This window comes from Anopheles funestus, chromosome 3RL, assembly GCF_943734845.2.
Source record: "Anopheles funestus chromosome 3RL, idAnoFuneDA-416_04, whole genome shotgun sequence".
Classification (NCBI taxonomy): domain Eukaryota; kingdom Metazoa; phylum Arthropoda; class Insecta; order Diptera; family Culicidae; genus Anopheles; species Anopheles funestus.
In genome coordinates, this window is record NC_064599.1 from 82,801,375 (window position 1) to 82,822,340 (window position 20,966).

General features: G+C 40.9%; 2 protein-coding genes across 3 annotated transcripts in view; both read left to right on the top strand.

The window, feature by feature from the left end:
• The window catches only part of LOC125771841 (uncharacterized), a 66,302-nt gene that overhangs the window by 19,886 nt on the left and 25,450 nt on the right, over window positions 1–20,966 (top strand). The window contains exon 2 of one of the 2 annotated variants that reach the window (XM_049442925.1): window positions 7,367–8,560. The exons of the other annotated variant lie outside the window; for it this stretch is intronic. Within the exon in view, the coding sequence (XP_049298882.1) occupies window positions 7,367–7,403 (37 nt within the window). The 3' untranslated portion in view covers window positions 7,404–8,560. Of the gene's footprint in view, window positions 1–7,366; window positions 8,561–20,966 lie in introns of those variants that run through there. 2 annotated transcript variants of the gene reach the window in all.
• Window positions 13,118–20,966, top strand: part of LOC125771769 (IQ motif and SEC7 domain-containing protein 1-like) — a 117,677-nt gene continuing 109,828 nt past the window's right edge. The window contains exon 1 of the mRNA XM_049442747.1: window positions 13,118–13,605. Within this exon, the coding sequence (XP_049298704.1) occupies window positions 13,571–13,605 (35 nt within the window). The 5' untranslated portion in view covers window positions 13,118–13,570. The remainder of the gene's footprint in view (window positions 13,606–20,966) is intronic.

A 20,966-nucleotide genomic window follows, 5' to 3' on the forward strand; every position in this document is an offset into this window, starting at 1 on the left:
AAAACATTTCAAGTATTCGTACTGGCGAGCATGTCTAAGCGCGGCATTTGCCATTGCTATTAGTTTCACTGATGCGTTTTTTTGTTTCTATCCTCACACGACAAACGGTAATGATTCCGATTTCGTCAAGGCTGCCGTAACGACTGCAATGTTTGTTTGGTTTTTTTTTGTTACGCAAAGCATTTATCGAACACCGTTCAAAATTGCTGCCAATTGTTTACCTTTCTCGCTAAATTCATGAGATCATACGGTGTTTTTGTTTGAATGATCATCGACGAAAGTGTGTGCAAATCCGTGCGGTTATTTTGCGCGTTGGAAGCTGCAGAGCCACGCTTAATGAATGGAATTCCAAGAAAATCCCTTCCAGTTTGTTATTTTCAACGAAAAAAAAAAAAACAAAAACGGAATTGGATGGGGATGGAGCAGATGGATGCGTCGAATTGGGGATACAAATTGGGGAAAAATATGGCACTGCGGGTTTGATGATGTTTACTGCAAACAAAACGCCTTCACTTTGTGATGAAAGGCGGTTTTTTTGTGCTCTTTTCAAATTTGCTTGTGGTGTAATCAAAATAAATATAACTGACGAACAGCAGAAGACGAATATCCCCTGCTATCCCAGAGATCTGGCCGGCAGCTTAGCATTTGCTAAAACCTTTGCCATTAGAAGGCACCCGTGCGTCCTGCAAAGAGAGAGAGAAATGTTGGGGAAGTGTATGCGACTTCATCGGTGACTTGTTAGCACCCCTGTAAGCAGCGAAATGAAGCTGTCACACGCTGTCAAGGAAGTTTGGTGAAGCATTTGCATTTGTCAACTTGGCCTGTGCTCAATGTGAAATACTGGATGACGTAAAGTGCTTCCAGCTGTGTGGAAACGACGGTTTTGTTTCGCATCTGGAATTGGTGGGGTTTTATTTTATCCATTCTTACATTGTGATGGTCATACAGTTGCAATGAATTGGAAATGTTCCATATTGTTTGTATATTTTGGTAAAATTCAGATAAATAGCACGAAGACAGTAGAGTTAGTTTGATGATGATGTATGTATTGCAGCCATTCGTATGTAGCACGGAAGTTATCAAATTGATTAGATTAGATTGCAAATTAGACCTTCGCATCGCGATAGTACATGTGCGTGATGGTTAGTAGAGAAGATGATCAAAATTCCTTGTCGGCACTGTCTTTGAACCAGTTAATAAGCGTCAATTTTTGGTTACCAATTGGTAAATTGGACAAAGAATGCGACAAAAACCGTCCTTAAATAATTGTGGTCGTTTTGTTTTTGGCCTAAATTTATTCTTAATACTTAATTGGAGACAGGAAACGGTTTTGTGTACGATGTTTTTTTTGGGTCCATATATTAGTTGCGCTATTAAATGGCGTGAGGTATTCTTATCAAGTTCCCAAGATGTATATAAAATATATAAATATAAGTAACTTTTAGACCAATGTTAAACCATCTTTCCATGCTAGACAAGGAGTCAATAGAAAAGAAAGAAAACAAGGTGTAACCTTTGCCTTTTGCTCTAAGGTGTCTTAGGTCCCGAAGAAAATATGCATGCATCTTACTTCATCCAGAGCCTACAAATATGTTGAAGTTTTGGCGCAAAATGGAATGGGTTTTCGACTCCATGGAGCAATTAAAATTAATTGAAAACTCCAATTTGTGTGTATACCGCGCGATAGAGTTTCTTTGCACCAATGTCGAGTAGTAGTAGATGCTCATCATTAGTGACTCATGGGGAATGACGTTTGGAGTGTTGTACATATGTGACGCAACGATGCTCACTATGTGATGCAAGTGTACTCCAGTGGCTTTGTAAAAAGTTTTCAACAACGATGTCTTTACCTGCTTTTCTGTACGTTGTACAACCGTTGAGGCAACTAACTATTGCATGTAGTTCGAATTCCTTCGAAGTTCACTATGCTCACTATGGCCAAAACAAGAGTTCTTGCATAGATTCAGATTACAAATGGCAGCACGTCCAAATGGAAGTCAAATGGTTTAAAATTTTAACGGTTTGGAGAGAGTGTCTTACTTAGTGGTCTTTCTGAGAAGAAACGTACTTTCCAGCTGCTCGTAAAGGTTTCATGTATCGTAGTCTTTCTTTTACGACAAAACCATACACCACTGCATAGAAATCGTTGGATCGCTAAGGCTTGGAACCGAGTACCTCGGTACCGATGAAACTGAAAATGGGCATGCATTAGGACCAAGTTGAGGGCAATTATGTGTGTTTCAAGATAGTTCGGGTCTTGGAACATGTTCAAGTTTTGCAAGAAATAGCATCCATATTGGGAACAACCCATTTGAGTAACTATGTGCGTATCTTATGGACTAATTTTTTAATCGGGAACCAAAATCTTTACACCATTTTAGTGTACCTTATCGCAAAAGTGTGCTTCTCTATACATTCACATGCGTTTGGATGCTGGGTTTCGCGTGTTACCAACGCTTTAAGACGCTATTGGAGCATAATTACAACATCTTTTTTGTTCGTACCATGGTCGTAACTTTCCAACCGAAAGAAAGCCATACGAATTTGCAGAGGAAAGAAATTCGCAAAACCGCCACCAAATGAACCGTCAGAATCGCTGAAAGGTGAGGGTTGTAATCGTAAGGCATCATGTACACGCAGTGTACAGTAAATAGTTGGTCGTTGTGCAGCTGGTCCCGATCGCGCTCATCAACTGTACACGTTCGTATCATTCTTATGGTGGCGTTCAAGTGGACTCTTGATGCACACGACCGGCGTCGAAGTACTGCAACCGCAAACTGCATCGGAAACTGAATTGTGCAGCTGCCCTCTCTCTGTCTCACTTTTACGCATGCACTTAATCAAGGTGTTACGGTACGGTTCGGGGGATGTTACGCCACTTATTGCTTTTTTTCGATATACGGGACAAAGAATGTGGGCATGTAATGATGGAAGAAATAGAGCGAGCGGGATAAAGAAGAATTTCATTTTATTTATGAGACATTATGCTGAAATCTTGAGTGTATTATGCTCAAGGTGTTCTGCGCGTTTCCTTTTATGGTTGGCGATACCTAATTTATGGCATTGCTCCAGAATACGTCTTTTTTCTTCTTTTTCATCCATCCGACGCGACCGCATTGAACTTCGCATGTAAAGTCAATTAAACGTAACAATGCACATGTATCAATCCCAAAAATGGGATAGCATTGCTAACAAAACGCCAATCGAGGACATAAAGTAAAAGTTCATAACTGTCATTGTAGCCGTTCGTCTACACGAAGTCAATGTTAGCGTGCTCTTCCCGAACCAAAGGTAAATAACGATTGTCAAGGCGAAGCGTTGTTTATGTTTCAAATTGAAAATTCATTTCTTCGTCCCAGACTGTACTTTTCGGGCGAACAATAAACCGTTTGATTAACGCTATGCAATAAGTCATCCAGAGGTTTTCCTCTTCTCTCTCACCTCTTGATGTCCAAGTAACTTTGTTACCTTTTCATGATATCGTTCGTATGATTCATATTCTGAACTTTGAATTCGGTTGACGTTATTACTCCAGTTAAGGGTGTTAAAAAGGAAACAAAGTAACTTCTGTCATCCTCAAATGAAGTATCTCTGTCATCACTGTTTAAGTCCTGTTTCTTGCTTTTGTAATGAAAAATCTTTCATACGAAGAGTTAAAAAAAGATAAAGTATGGTGGTATAAAAACGGGATGTTCTACTGAAAAAGTTTTCAAAAATTGTTGAAATCTATTTATTTCTTCTCAGAACGAAAACCACGAAAACGAATGTCTTACATCACTAATCGATATCATGACCTTTCTGTTTGATTATACAATATTGCCTCCTACATTAATCATATTCCTATAAAATTCATGTACGAATTATTATGCTTCGTAGTAACTGTTTAAAGCAACTCTTCTAGGTGATATTTCTTCACTGACACGTGCCACCCGATGGCATGTGTGTTTTTCTCGGCGTCCCACAACCCACAATTCCCATCAGGCCACTGAAACGAATCGGCTTCCTGTGCCCTTTATATCGCAATAGGAGATCGTACAGAGTGTTTCTTGGCGCGCTTGGTCATATTTTGTTTTCGTTGATTTTCATTTCACGATTACCTGAAGCAATGCCGAAACCTCCCAAACGCGATATTTCACGTGTGCCTGCGTGTTTATTTTGGAAAAGCAAAGAAAACACGTTTTCGCTCTTCGAGCTATTGGTAGTAGCGAAATCAGGCGAGGGGCAAGAAAGAAGCGGAGGGATCAAAACCTTGGCAAAGGTTGATATTACCAAAGGAAGAACGGAATTTAGCTCTGGAGCTGCCTGTATGTACAATCCTCTACTTTTTGGACATCCACATCGAGTGGCGTAGGTGATATTAATTTACAGCCCCAAGTCAATGTTTGTGAACGAGCTTGCCGGTAAATTTTCTTCAAACAAAACAGCTCCGTAGAACGGAGGCCAAAGTTTATGTTGGTGCTCGCCGCCGACTTGCTTACAAGAAGCTAATAAGTTTCCGGAACTTACCCGGTGCGTCGCTTCACATGATGCCGGCAAAGCTAATTTGGTTTGTTTTGGGAGAGTTTCGCTATCACGATCATGTTAAAGCTCGTAAATTGCAATGGGTGTATGTGTGTCTTCCGGTTGGTAGGTAGAATTCGAAATTGGTAATCCATTTGAGCATATAGTATTAAAAGTTTTCCAATGTTCGTTTAATAATGTACGTTGGGTCCTTTACTGCTATCTAAATTGATGATAAATCTTGACTTTGGTTTGACGCTCTAATAATTGAGGGTTGCAACCTTGAAAACAGTCCCCGAAAATATCATCCGACTCAATAAATGTCATATTTATTTACTAATCTCAGTAACTTATCAAGCATATCGGAGGCACAATATCTTATCTCGAAGTTAGCTATGTCTGATTTCTTTTATCTTATTGCTGGTTTATCGTACCTGTGTAACATGCGGGACTGTGAACAACGTATTCTTCATTATGCTCACATACCATCACCATCAATCATTTATTCGTGATACCTACCAGAAGTAATGGTTAAACTGGTACTCAGAACATAACGCATCGAGTTTGCCATCAGTCGTAAATTACCGTGACGGGTTTCAATGTTTCAAATTTGGTTGAAAATAAAACTCGCCCCTCTTCAGCCTCCCTTTCTCCCCAAAGAATCTGCAGCACCTTCCATCGCAACGATAGCGATGGAGGTTCGTACCTCAGCAGCGTTCGACTAAAGAGCGAACGAATAATTTCCAATAAATTATCATCCAAATCATCCATAAATTGCTGACTTATGATTGAAACACATAAATTGCACTCAATCGCCATCCGCCACCGCCGAGAGATTTGCTGCGTGCGGCTGGGGGGCGGCTTGTTATAACGTTCAGAGCATTCATTGAGCACACGCTTCAAATTCCAGCACGAACTACTAGGCGAAGAAGCAAGCATCCACCCGACAGAAAGTGGCGCTTTTCACGCCTTTTACAAACCGCCAAAGACACGGGGTATCGTGAAAGCATTAACTCGATTGCAGTGCGCTTTCCATGCCACTTCTAGCATTGTTCCAACCGTCCGCTTGCTGACGGTACGAACATAAAGCATGAATATCAGCAACAGACACCGACGACAAGGGTGCTGGGATGATCCGAGAAAATATGACTGTGAATTATTATGGTTGACCTCTTCTCTACCGCGGGAAGCTGGACAACAAGAACACGGCTGGTTATGATGTGAAGAGCGACCCCGATTAACGAGTGGGTCTTCAACGCTAGCTTGAGTGCTCTTTTGCTGCTGTTGTGCTCATTTTGATTTGAGGTACACAAATTTTTCTGTGCATATTTTTATTGAAGTTAGTTTTCTCTTACTGTATTTCAAATTGTTAATGAAAAGGTTTTTTTATGATAAACCAGCAGGCACAGTTCGTTGGACATCAACCAATATTTTAAGAATACAAAAAAATGTGATCTTTCAAACGCTTGCCGGAATTATAGTCTAATAGTATATTTTACTTTTAAGCTCCTATCGTTGAAGCTTACAATGCGCTTGGCGAAAGGATCGCTGATAGCAACACCGTTTACCATCGTTTTTACTACATTTAACATCATCCGATACACGGTTTCAATTCGTCACATAGTTCCATCCAATTCCATTGCTTTTTCACTTGAATCCCTCGATAAACTGATATCCGTTTCGAGCGGATCCAACGCAGACTTGGAATGCTTTTGCTAAAATATCCACTCGTGTACGTACGAACTCCCTTTCCCATCGATCGAACGCACCATCCGCTGGAATTGGAAAAAGGATGCATGATTCCGGTAGTTCTTATCGTTGAGCTGTTCCTAATGGTGCTTTATCGGAATCGCTTGGATCGAATCGGATGAGCGTGTTGGAATAGTCGGAAGGAATAGAAATAGAGAAAAAAAAACATTGCTCGATTGAATTTGTATCGATTTATAGAATGGTGTCTTTTGGTGTGTGTTTTATTTCACATCACGACGGAAGTGAAAGAACGGCCAAAAGAGCATCTCGCCGGTTGAGTACTATGCATGGAGAAAATTGTGTGCATCCATTGTGCATCATCGTGTTGCTTCTGGTGCCTCAAACGCTTGCGTTTAGCAAAAAAATCCTCTAAAAGAACAAACTGAGCAGGTCGAATGAATCGTGTATGCTAGAAATTGGACATTGAAACAGTGGCCATATTTTGTCGGTAAAATATGATGTCAACCATAATTGAAAGTACGTGGCAGTAACTTGTTTCTTGCGACGGATATAAGACATGAAGCGTTCGTTGTACAGCTTACTGTAGACGAGTAAGAAAAAAGCATAAGGATAAGGAAGACTTGAAGTAAATTGCTGTAAGATCCCGGTCGTAAATTGTAATTGTAGACAAATTCCATGAATATCATACTTGGCACGGATGTTGTTGATAAATGTCTTTGAGTTTTTATTACAGAATATTATTTTTTGCTCAACTTGGGTCTCAACTTGGGTACACAGGCAAACTGTGTATTTATAACCATTAGTTCAACGATTTTTGCTTTTATTAACGTGCGATAAAATAACCGTTTTAGCAAGTAAATTATTTTAAAATAAGTTCCAAATTTCCAAAACATTCCATTTCATTCAAAACATAAAACATTTCAATTGTCAGTCAATAATTTCGTCATATGATGAAATCGTTACCGCAGCGAACAATGTCATTATAATCGTAGTCATTAAAACTGTGCTCAAATTTAAAACCAATTTTCGAACCTTCCCTTTAGTATGTCACATTTGCTCATTTTATTTCGTTTTCCAAAATCATCTGCAAATGGAGAATTGTCGTCATGTGTGCAGGGTTTACTGATTTCTTTCCTCCTTCACCTTTCTTTCACAGGTGGGTTTTGTTTGCCAGACCAGTACTCGGGAGATGAATTTGTTCGCAGCACCGGTAAAACCGCCAAAAAATGGAAGATATTGTGTTCGGTTCGGTGGGTTAGCGACAGTATCCAAATCTGCGCTCATCCAACCAGTAACGAAATAATCGCTTTGTCCTTAATTCCGTACCGTATGTGAGTAATTTTGTCACCGTGCAATTTTCCTCCCGCATACGGTGGTAAGGTACTTTTTGTGTATAAGTTCATTATATTTGTGGCAAATTGATGCGGGAATACTGTTGCGTACATAGCAGGGAACAATAAGGTTTTGTGTTTTGGGTCCTTGACACTTTTGCGTGTCGTCGATTGTTTGGCAATGGGTAAATTGTTGTCTATGGTTGTTGTATATCGATCGGTCAGTTTATTAGTTGTTATTACTTGCATGTTGAAATTTATGAAAAAAATATGTCAATGTAAAACAGTCTTTAATCTGGAACCCTGTTTAAGATTTACAAATCCAATATCTCCGAATCTCCGATCCGAATCTAATAAATTTCTTCTTCCATCTGATTGCAAATATCAGTAAAACATTCACAACATGAATCCTACTATAAGAGCTACTCATGTTCTTGGTTTGTAATGCCATTCTTCAGATCTTCCCGACGATCTCAGACACTATTTCAAGAGATAAAGAGAAAAGTGTTCACGGGACAGATGAATGGAAATGATGGAACGATGTACGCACATATTTTACATAATCATGCCGTTGTTAATGCTGGCATAGTTGTCCATTCAAAAGCACCCATGCACTCCCCATTAGCCTGGTTCCCTAGGAACAGAATGCATCGCAACATAAAAGAGGGTTGGGGACGCTAGTATCGTTCGTTGGAGGTCATTGTCAGTCAGTCAGTCGTCAGTCTTTTTGTCTCTCGTGGCATAGAATGTCACACCGCAATCCCGAGCTTAGACTGTCCGAGACCTTTTGCCGACCGTGCTGATATCGAGACCGCGTTCCGTTCCCGGCATTCTACCATCATAAACATCATTAGGGTTTTTGCTTTGCCAACTACCCAACTCACTCTTTTACTGCGATTGTTAGGTCCGCAGCGGACTCATTACTACGATTGTTATATGGCTTCTGGAAGCAGGGTAGGCTTTGAAACATTGTTCAAGTGTTTCTTGCTTTCATTGTCACCTGAGTTACTATTCCCTCAGGAAATCCAATGCCAAATGACCTTTGAAGAAATGGAGATTTTAAAATCTGACATTGAAACTAGAGATGGTACATTTTCCAGCAAAAGCAATAAATAAAGTAGTATTCAATATGACATGTAGCGTAGTCAATTTTATTTGCAAAAATACATGGCTTAGTTGTAGAATGTCATCTTGAAAAGAATAATAACTTTTGTTATAATTATTCACAGCAAATATTTTACGTTAAATAGACTGTAATTGTATTACTCGAATATCGCTAGTTTCGCGAGTTTTTCTTCATGCACATGTTTCTCGTTAGAGGCTATTAAAGCTTTCAAATCGTTCAAGTTAATTGTTTTAGGAAGAAAGTCAAGTTTTGATTTTGGTTGGATTTTTATCCATCGTATTCAAGTCATATGTAGTCTGACTGTGTCGTGGAAGTAGCGGTTAGTTTGAATTTATGTGGGTTAATAGTTCTGCCTTCCGGAGAACTCTCAAAGGAAATGCACGATTGCCTGTGGAGAGATGGTCGATAAATCTCTTGCGGGTATGTTCGAATCTATTTTCGGAAAACTATGTTTACAGTGTGGTTTAAATTACACGCGGTAAGCTTGTTGTGTTTTGTAAAAAACGATTGATTTTAGTGGCTTTTACAAGCGTTTTAAAGCTAATCTCAACGGCGCTATTGGCCGGAAGTTACAAAGACGCAAAATTTTCAAATCAATTTTATCTCAGCCCTTGTGCATTCAGCTCTGATAAACTTGATAAGGCATGTTTTTCTAACCAAATAATGAGAAGGTTTTACAGTCGGTAGAGCTGGTTTAAAAGACATACACTTTGTAACGCGCACCATGTGAGACTACGAAAACTAAGGACTCGTAAAATATGAAACGACGTTTGGTTGGAATATTTTCCCATACCCCACGCGTATCGATTTTCCAACAACCACGCACTGATTTTATCTTTGTCGATGAGTTTTTGCAATACATTTTGCTGTGAGCACAGAAAAAAAACGCCGGGCTGTCCTGTTCCTTCGAATTATGCATCATTGTGGGATTTAATAGGGTGTGTTATGGTGCGAGACCTGTAATGTAATTGTAACGACCACACACAGCACCATCGTTGAAGAAAAAAAGAGGTTATTTTCTCTTTCATTCCCGGGTGGTGGGCGATTGAATGAGTGTCCTTTGGAGAGTTACTCCCACCTAAGGCTCATTATTAGGCGTTGCATCTCTCGCCATGCTCGTGAGATTTTCCCCGACAAAAGTAAAGCAACAGGCGGTAGCATCCATCAGCAAACTATTGCAATTCTGAGGCAATCGGTATACTACGCGTAGAAAATGATTTTTTCCTAGTATGTTGACAGAATTCGTTTTTTAATGGAATAGTTGCTTTCCCTTTTCAATACAGCATTAGGATCAATTTAATGAAGCTGCTTCTGTGAAAGACGATAAACCAGTCTTACACTCGGAACATCCTGCAAATCGCGTAATAATGATGCAGGTTCACTGATGACGAGTATAATTTCTCACGGGGCGTCGGTTGTGGCCCCGTACCAGGAGGGATGGTGAGTTTGTTTTTATTTTCAAAACACTCTCCAGACCGGTTTCCTAGGGATGCGATGTTTGTTTCTATTTTGCCAGCGAGCCTGTACGGGATGTAGGTAGGTTGCCAGCGAGCTCATCAGTGCGCAGAAGCGCTCAATTCCAGCGGCCTGGATGCAACCAGCGTGGGGTAATTTGTCGAAAACCAGATCTCTTTCGGATGGGCAGGGGAAAAGAATGCAGCACAAATGAGCACACGGGAGCTTATCAATATGCTGGCTACTCACCTTGTCTTCGCCTTTTTATCGGATGGCCTTTTTGCAAAGCATTACAGTGCGATGGGGAGACCAAGAATCCGAGGTACCCGGTAGAAGGAGAAAGTGAATGAAAGTTATACAACTTTTCTATGAGTTTTTTTTTACTAACAACGCAGGAAAAAGGTCATTATCGATGTCGTTGTTCGCTTTTCTGTGACCGGGACAAAAAAGGACGTTCTGAATTACGGAAGGACCTGCTTTATGAATTCATTCCGTGCCGAGGGTTTTCGCCTTACGCTTGGGAAAGGGTTTAATATATATTTTTATATGACCTTTTTGCATAGCTGAATGTGTCTGACCTTTTCTGTCATTAAATCAAATAAAGGATACAATTCGATGCTAGAAAGTCCGCTTTGATGAGTCATTCATTGGATTCATTTAGAAAAATTATTATTGGAAAATGATCTTTTTTGATATTTTATGATATTTATTGAGGATGGTAAACTTTCAAGGGCATATATCGAGATGTTTAAATGTATTACGGAGCAAACTAGAAAAGAAAAGCATGAACATTGTTTATTTCAACGAGTCTAAATGCTCCGAAGCAATGCTGTTGTGTATAGATGTAATACTCCAAGATGTTTACCACTCTTCTTTCATAATCCACGTGACAGCTTCAAATGTCTGCACAAATAAAAGTTCTCCTCAAAAACCCACATTTCTTTCGCTCTTTCCCGAGTAAGGTAAGGGATACACAAAAGTAAAACTTGGAAGCGTGTAATCGGAAACGATTACATCTCGTCGTCTGGTAGTGACGGAAGTCAATTCAGAGTACTTTTCTTTCGACGCCTGTTCTCTATGCGCCCTATGCAAACTGTGCGCCAAAGATGTAATAATGGACCAGCTTCCTACAGAAATGTCGCCCTCCATTACAGGTAGTCTAGATGTTTTGAGATTTTGCATCACTCAAAGCGTAGAGGTGAAACAGTGGAAGAACTAAGATTGTTTCTATTTACAAAAAAAAAACACGCTAGGAAACGATCAACTTTTCGGAAGCAATTGCACAGAACATTGAGCAAGTTTTGCAATAAAACACAAGTTACCTCACTGATCGCTGTAGGAAATGGTGTAATGTTAAGGTGAATAGAATGTAGCGGAATAAGTAGATTTCTAGGACGTAAAAGCTCAATTCTAGATGCGGAAGTCGGTGACATGGTTTTCAAAGTTACACAATCGGTTATTGGCCGTTTTGGTTTTACCAATGCTTGGATGTTTCCTTCTTCTTTGTTAGAAATATCTTATGATCTAAATATGTGAATTTAAGGCATTGGATTATCGTGTTAGGCAAAGGAACATCACAACCCGTTCAAAAGTTGACGTAATGACAAATATCTGTTTTGGAAAGCAAGCCGGTCATCCAGTTTACCTTGCAGTGAAGAACAAAGTGACACAATATCTAGGTTAGTACAACAACTATTCGTACACCGCACGGTCCGGAGGTTGCAGGGAAAATCGTTGGATATGCCGCAGACAATCGATTGTGCGGATGGGCGCTATGGCATAGGGGTGGTGTTTAAAGTAAACAGTGGAACTTTCATACACAAATCTACACACGCAACTATGGCCCGATCGTTCGAATGCTCGTACAGAGCTAAAGTAGATCGATGCAATCGACCCACCAAGCGAGCCCACCAGTGCAGCAGAGAGGAATGGGGTTTTATTCCGTTTTTTTTCTTTCCTGTCCACCCAGGAAGTGACATAGTTAGAGTTCGTGTGCCTGGTCCGTTGTGCACTGGGGCTTTCTACAGCAATAGCAAGTAGGCTGATTCTGTTGAGGTCCCGGATGAGAGGGGACCTTCTAGCCCTGATGTCGCGTCACCACGTTCTGTACGTGATCGAAAACTCGAGGTTTGTGCCAAATTGGGTGACGAGAGAAAAGCGAGAACTTGCGAAATGGCACGACCAGGAGAGAAATATGAATGCGCGGTCGGTGATATTGTTGTAGTGGCAGTGCATTTTTTCCCCATTCCACGGCAAACGTACGAGAGCTACAGGATTGGAAGTGTACTGAGGGAAAAAAGAGTGATCAACAAAAAAGAAAAGGTTTCTGCAAAATGCAGATTGGTGGCTGGCATTTTCTGGTTCGATGACAGCTGCATTGCCAGTAGTAGGCAAGTGCCCGTTAGTGACTGACTGGTTTTCTGTTCCGGATGGTTTGCGAACCGTTGTGATATGAAGGTTTCTCTTGATGTTGGTTATTATTCTTGATAGTAGTTACTAGTAATTAATAACGAATTGTTCGCTATGATGCAAAGTTCAACAAAAGTTTCTTTGCTAAGTGAAGCGCTCTGGCAGTTTGCTTCCGATTCTAACTTCCCACGTGTAATAATCAAATCATCGTTTGATTTGATGCGTACACAGAAACGTGCGGGACGTGTATAGAAATCAATTAGTGAAACGGCTAGCCGGATCGACAGGTTACGATGACTGTTTTTGGTTCGACGCTTTTTGCGCACGAGAAAGTAAGTGGCCGCGTGCTGTGCTGTGCTGGGCTCAGGCGCAATGCTGACACAAAAAACCACCGTACCCGGTATAGGTGGGGCTATTGAACCCACGGACCTCAACCGGAGATGAAACTAGTCATTGCCAATCCTGTGGATCCGGTCCGGAGGATAGACACTCACTTACACCGGGCCCGTTGACGAAGTCGACGGTGTACTCCCACTCGTGCGGACGATTTGAGATTTGTCGGCTTTGGGCAGCTTCAGGCGTTTGGCGTTCATCGGCGTGATTAGTTTTCCTATCGCCCTCGGTGCTGCTGCTGTTCGGGTAACAGTTTTTTGGTCATCGGATGATCCGGCATTCTTCGATGGCGTAGCCACAGCTCTGCAAACGAGTGACATTAAAAAGTAATGAAACAGAATCGATATTGCGGATGATGAAGTCCGCTAGTGCCTACGGATTTAATCTACTAAGCTGATGGGACGAACCGTTGTCGAGTGTTTGCGGATAGTGCGGCAAAAACTGTTCATGTGCGTGTTAGGGATTAAAAGGTACTTAAATGAAGGAGAGAACCCAAAAAAAACGATGTGTGTAAACATTGCGACGAGTTGATTGAGACAAGCTGAAGTGACACTCCCCAACCAGACATTGGGCCCGAGTACTCTATCACCAGCAGCATCTAGTGAACCTATACTGGGTGAGAAAAAAAGAGGAAGAGCAAACAGTGATGATGTTACCGGAACGACACCGATGTCATTGCAGGTAGGTAGTGTTAAGCGTGTTGAAATATAGCGAAGCTAACCTTCATGGTTGGTTGGGAGTCATTAAAGTGCTGTTCAGGTTATAAGCTGTGAAGTTTATGGAACTTTGTGCGAGGGCTTGCCGTTAGTAACAGTTGGCAACACTGCCGGACGCTTCAGGAAGATCAATATAAATCAACTCAAGACGGAAGACAAACTGTTTGAATATTTGCAACTTTGAGTCTTCTGATCACATTAGCAAGAGAATGAATAATGCAGGGAAACCGCAGTGTTGCAGGAATTCTGAGAATTCTGACTATGTTTATGGCTTGTTTTGTTTTAATTTACGGTTTGTTGTTTTACTTTTTTTTCCAAAGATGAAACTGTTTTCAATTGTATTATGCGGTTTACTACATCCCTCTCGTATGAATGGAAATTGCATAATTAGCAAAGTTTATTTTTTTCAGCCAACAACAATCGGCGACAAGTATCTGAATATGTTTTCTCCTTTATTTGAATGCTTTTGTGTTTATTATCAGCATGAACGATGCTGCAAACGTTCTGCGTCTCATGCAGAGGAATGTTTCCTATTTCACATTCTCTACTAATTGCATTACCTTTTCTTATGTCTTATAGGGGAGTTTTTTTTTATTATACTTTTTTTTTGCAAACAGTTCTTATCATACCCTTTCCGTCTAAAGGTAATTAGTGTGGGGAGAAAATAAAAAAACAACCCCTACTTGCATCTGGATTTTGCCTGGTGTTTTTTTTATTCACTTGCAAATGACTACGTTACTGAAAGGTTTATTCTTAACGTTGGTAAAAGCAAAAGCTCATGCATACCCTTATTCACAATTCTCAGCTCCAAGCTCGTTCCACTAAAGATAGACTAAGGAAAACGTAAGAAATGTTCCTGTAGGCATTTTTTATGTTTAAATAGCTCCAAAATGCCTACCATCCGACTAATGGAATGTTATTCGGGTCTCTAGCTATGACGGTTGTGTTGAGTCGCATCTACAGTGCCACTTGGGAAAATTAGTGAAAATTAATGTTACAAACTGACTTGGTTGGTCCGGAAACGTTTTTACTTCTTTGAAAGGTCCCACGTGTCTAGCCGTGTGTACGTTCAGATCCTTAGACGAAGTGGGCTGCTTTGCCATCTTTTCAAGTTGTTTTCTGAATGTTTATTACATTAAGAAAAAATGAGCACATCAAGCTACTGAATCGCAAGAACACACACACAGACCCACTGGATTCGAAATCTCCAGGGTTTTCCTTCATCCGCGTCGGGATCTTTTATGTTTATGTGGCTTTGATAGAGTGCTATAGATGAGAAATTATGCCGTAATTATAACATCACCGCTATGCTTTCCCCTGTCACAGTCTTACAAGGTTCGCAGCAAGCAGCGAAGTCATTATTTAACCACCATGTAACCTCTCAACCACAAGACACTCGACCTGGAAATAATGGAAGAGTTACAAGCGACCCCCCGATCCGTTCCGCATTTTCGTTGAATGGGTGAGGTTTGTTTTATTAATGAAGCAATTGCCGGGTGTGTAGTTGTGTCGCGGTTTCTTTAGCCCCAACCGCTGTTCCGCTTCGTTCTGACCAGTTGGTACGTTCTTCAGCGCTTTCTTGTACAATTCTTGTGCTTATGGTGGGCGCCCGTCATTGAGATTAGGGGCAACAGCGAATGAAGATTTAAACCGCCGATGAATGGGGGAACATAGCAAACGCGTCAAGATTGGACTTTATAACGGGTTAATCATGATGAAACTTGATACATTTATCGTGTGTCACGATTTTCGCCTCAACCAACGATGACAGTCGATGGTGATTTAATTGGGAACAATTTTATAACCTGCAATGCCCATTTTCGTATCGAAAAACTCACGAGTTTGATTGTTGATGTTGTACATTTTTTAAGTCTTTCACAGTACAAGTTCCACATTTCGTGCAACACGCTATTGGAAGAAGATGTAATTGTTTAAGCAAGTAGACGCATTTTTATTTGTTCTACGCAAACAATTTCAATATTTATTCTAACTGGGATAAAACCGACGATATCTTATCGTTGGAGCAGAAGAACAAATGATAGATAACTATACTTGGTATTACCCATGGTAGGTGGTATAATGTCAAAGATAATAACTCCACAAATAGGAGTACATAGAACTGCACCGTGAAAGTGTCGTTGCCCATAAAAGTTGGGACAGGAAATTCGCCTGATCGGTGTGAGTGATTAATTTCCAATCACGTGAAAATGCAATTATTTTTAATTATAATATTTGCTGGGTGTTTAATTTTGCGGCTTATTGATTGGAAAACACTCTATGAGCTTTGGCTGTTCTGCAGAACTGATAATAAATTAACAAGCTTATCAGACGGTGCACGAACTAGAACCTGTTAAAATAAATTGTACTTTGCATCACAGTTCCCGTCTCATGTCTGTTGGAGGTACGTCCACTGGCACGCCTTGTTAGCGTTATCTTCAGATCGTACATCATATTGTATGTTTAGGCAGCTCAATTTCCTCACTATCTCTTCTGTGGCTGGTCGTGTGCGTTCTGGTACGTACATTACTGGTGTATCATTCGAGAAGAACATCTGAAAATACTGTTAACTCACCGATAACGACCTACAGACAGCGCCCTGTCGGGGAAAAGGACAGATAAGGTGAGGAAATTAGCTAGAATGCCGCCACGAAAAGCCTAACCATCCAGCAAATAGAACCAGACGTCGACTACTTCGGAAAGAAGCGGATACGGAATCTTATCAAGAACGTTCAACTCGATTAAATAATGACAGACGGACGGGAAAATAACGACTATTTTTGGGGAGGATGCCTAAAGTAAACCTCATAATCGTGTCGTCGTGAGGCGTTCTTTCCAGTGCGCATGCAGTATCGTTATCTTGGTCCGGCGGCACTGCATTCGGGTGATGGTCCTTGAGTTTTTTTTTTACTTTAACACCATCCAATAATCCATGGACAACCCACACGCATATGTTCTTCACCCTTGCGCCTGTAAACGCCCTTGGTCGGACATTGACCGGGATCGATATGAGATGGTCTTCTCATGGTACGGTGAAATGAAGAGTTAAAATGCGCCCAACAACATCCGGCTAATGGCGACAATGGTAACACCCTGTTCAAAATCTCTGCCGGATTTGTCACTGAATTGGTCCGAAGCAAATTGTGAAATAAATAAACAGTTGAGACATTTGAACGCCTTGGGTGTCTGAAACCGAAAGTAACTTGAATCCGGCGTGGTCCAGTGGTAAATTAATGCAAATTTCTGCTCCACTTCTAAACGGTAGTCTACCATAAAAGCGTACGATGCAACATCTTGAAGAGGAACAGTTCATTCTGTTGTTTTTTTCCGTGCTGCTCCCCATTCAAAAGCGGTTTCGGTTTCAACCACGCGCGTTTGCTGCAACAATTTGTTTGCGGATACAGTTTCATCAGCTTGGGCGCGATGGGCAAGCAAGGGAGAAAGAACCTTTTTTCCGAACACAACACTCAACTGTTTGGAATTGTTTGCAAGTGGTTTCGGAGCGTTTCAAAGGGTCTCACTTACTTACACGTCTTGGTATTACGCAAAACGACAAAGGGTAGTTTGGTAGTGTTTTATGTAAGCGCGTCATAACAACATCAATCTCGATAAAAAAAGACGCAAAACATTTCGCACAACCGAAGAAGACGCAGTCTCCGTGATTACAAACGTGAGCTTTGGAGGGTTTTTTTCTCTATAGATATCAATTCCGTACTGTCAGTGCCCCTTTTTACACAGCTACAGATATCAGATCAAGATGCATGCAAGTTAACGACAAGCGCACAGAAGATGGATTGGTTTTATTGTTAGGGAAAACTTGAAACAGTTTCCCATACGAATTAAGACATTCATATGTCTTTGATTTTTTCATACATCGAAAGGAAATTGGGTTTGCATTTTCACCTCTCCTACTTTGTACTTATTCAAGCATTGTTTTTTGTATAATCATTACCTGTCCAAATGACATTCTGTACGTTATATTACCTCTTGGTGGATGAGTGAAACAAACCAACCACATCTCCCTCCCAACTCACGTCAATTAAGTAATTGAATCTTGCAAAATCTCAGACCAACTAGCGAGAACTAAAACCCAAACGTTTGAGCCACTTCTTCGGAACGAAACGGAGTTGTGCCAAGTTACTTCGTTTCGGACGCTTGATCCAATTTTAGTTGCTTGGCGAATCGTAAACCAACCACCAAGGATTCTCCAGTGAAGTGGTTTATTTTAATCTCACTCACTTTGCACTTTTGTTGCAGTGGCTGTGCACTTGGTGCCTTGTCGAACGCACACGAAATCGAAGGTTACAACCGTGAAGATGAACGAGACCGATGCAACTACTCCCTGTTGTTGCCGAGATACTTCATCACTAGCGTACCAATGTATTGTGTCGCAGTGAAGCATAGGATATACCCGACGTTGATGCTGTTTGTGCAGAGTTTGTGTAGTTATTTTGGAGTTCATGGAGTAGGCACAAAATGGATTGCATGGACGAACGTCAGAATCTGGTCATGCGTTACTGAGCATGGTTTGTGGGATTCATTACTAAAGTCAGGGTTCATTTTAAAATCTTTCCGGACGAATAGTCTGCAGACATTGAACCTAGTGGGAATACTGCTTTACCGTCTAAATCACCAAGACTCTAAGAACCTCCTACGTCCCTTAGGTTCTTGAATGGAAGGATTCAGTGGTGAAAACGAGTTTTTCTTCGAATGTAAAGGAAAGGCTGGTGGTGCATGGCGACAATGATCAACACTAGTCTCTTCACGGGCTTCGGTTTCAAGCTTCACTCCCTACGACACCAGTAGAAGGTCTGAACCTTCACCAGGGAACCTGTTATTATTCATCCCATGTTACATTTGAATCTCTCTCAGTTGAGCTCCTTAATCCATGTTTTATGATCTCACAGTTAGGCGTCTGGCGCTTCGTTGGACATATAGCCCAGCCGCATGATGATGTGCTAGAACCGAGGGCAATTAGTGGAGAGAAACTGTTAAATGGATAATGCTGCCGTTCCAAGCCTGACCCAAGCCACACGGGTTCGGGTAATGGGTTGAGTTCAAGAGCATGAAGAGCATGTTTGCGCTTAATGTAATTAACATATCGCGCTTGTGGACGTGTATGTGTTTTGGATGGTCACTCGTACGAGTGTGACATTACATCCATTTCGGCCCATTAGGTTTATGTCTACACCAGAGATAGAGGCACCGAACAACCCACAAAGAATCCCACAATGTCCACTGGAAACGGTTGCTAAATGCATTAAAATGATGTCTATTTTTTGGAATGATTTGTTTTGTTTGGCATAGTAAATGACTGGCTTGATGATGATGGGTTGGATAGAATCATAGATCAACTAAATGTGATTTATACCTTCTATGTCTGTACCGGCATGTGGGAGGCGCTTTTTTAAACCGTTACGTGCTATACACCGTATAGTGGAGATAAATTTAAATATTTGAAAATGTTTCGCGGTCTCTTTCTTTCATTACTCTTCACCTCTCTTGCGAACGCTATGGATGCTGTCGGCAAAGGTCTGATAGCTCAAGAAGCGAGGTCTTTGATCCAATAAAGATCACCATCATCCCACCAACTCACAAATGGGAAATTCGTGTCTGAAATGTGCGTTTGAAATAAGAAGCAATGGTGACTAACTTCTCAAGAAATGAAAAATGTTCCTTTTAAAGCAAATGCTGTTTGAATATGACGGTAAAGTTCAAAGAAGTGGGATGTGTATTGGGCGCTATCTTCTAGTTGACTGTATTTCAATTCAAAATTATCTCTTTAAGCTTTTTTTGTCACGATAAACAACTGATAATATGCGACTATGTAGCCGTGAATGGTTACAGCTCGTGAGGGTTATGGGATGACCAAGGGCAAAACCTACCGCATGCTTGATTTGAGTTAAAATATATTTCAATTTTCAGAACTTCTGTTACTGTCAGGTAGTTGGTTGTTGGTTGCGGAATGCGTCGGAAAAATCAATTTTATGTATCAATTGCAATCTGTATCTGAAATGAATATCTGTATCGTTACCTCCGTTCGTTTACCCGCAATTGTGTAATGTTCGTGCGGTTCGTCCATTCATATTTTCAATTTGTGATGTACATGAACAATGATTAATCTACAGAGCTACACAAATCGATGAACACGAAATAGAATTAAACGAACATGCTGTCGGAAGTGCTTTTGTGTGTGGAAAAGTTTCGACAGAAATATGTTCGTTTTGCTTCGGAAAGCGCACTTCAGCAAAATACTGACGGCATCGATGCTCAATAGGCGGTATCATTCTGAAAATCGATTTCACATCCGTTTAAACGATGTTTCGATGAGAGCTAGTTATTGCGAGGATTTGCAGTGTGCGGAATCTTCCTGCGGATGAGTTTTCTTCCTTAAGGGTGCATAAATTTATCGTCATACCAAGCAATTAAAAGTCAAACTTTGCTACTGAACTTCCAGAAAATTGTTCATAATTTGTTAAGAGGGGAAAAATTCAAAAGTCAATTTCTTGATGTTTCAGCACGTTCAACTGGCGCACTTTTCTTGATCAAAAGAGGTTCCAAAAATATGGAGGATAAAGATTTCGGTAGGGTAGAAACCTGACCTGCAATATTCATTAGAAAATCCCACCGAAATCCCTTCTCAACGGCAATGCGCCACAGTTGGAAGTTTATTTCCACCACGATTCACGATTGTTCTGTGGAGGGTGCCGTAGATGTCGCGCACACGTTTTTGGGGGTTGATTTTTGTCGGTAGTCAACCTCCCCATTTCGGGTGCGTCGTTCTCGTTGGAAAAAAAATCAACATTTACCCTTGACAAATGCATACACCCTAAATGTTATGCCTCGCTGAGTCTTCTTTTTTTTTGCATTTGATGCAGTTCATAAAGTGGTGGGTAGATGTGTTCCGGGTGTCTCTTATCGAAATGCCTTGATGAGTGACTACGTAGCAGCGGAGGCGTTTGCTGCTTTAGATGAATAGGAGAATTGTTTTTTTGTACAAACGCATGGCACGTTCTAAAAAGCAGTACTTTTTTTAATTTTGTGAAGGATGTTTGTGTTGTTTCGTCATCAAGGACTGGATCCTGCCGAAGGGTTATAAAAATGACTCTTTTTTGTCCCATTGGAGCGCTACATTTCATGTCTTTGTGGCCATTATTTAGGGTTGCTTCGTTGCTGGTTGCATGGGGAAGAATGATTTTACTATCAACTGCATTCTGTTCTCATAAAGCACATCCACAAATGGCTTCAACACGCTCAAGTACGACTGGCAATGGGGCACGTGAGTCCATACGCTACTTAACGAACCAGAACCGAAACCAATAATGCCAA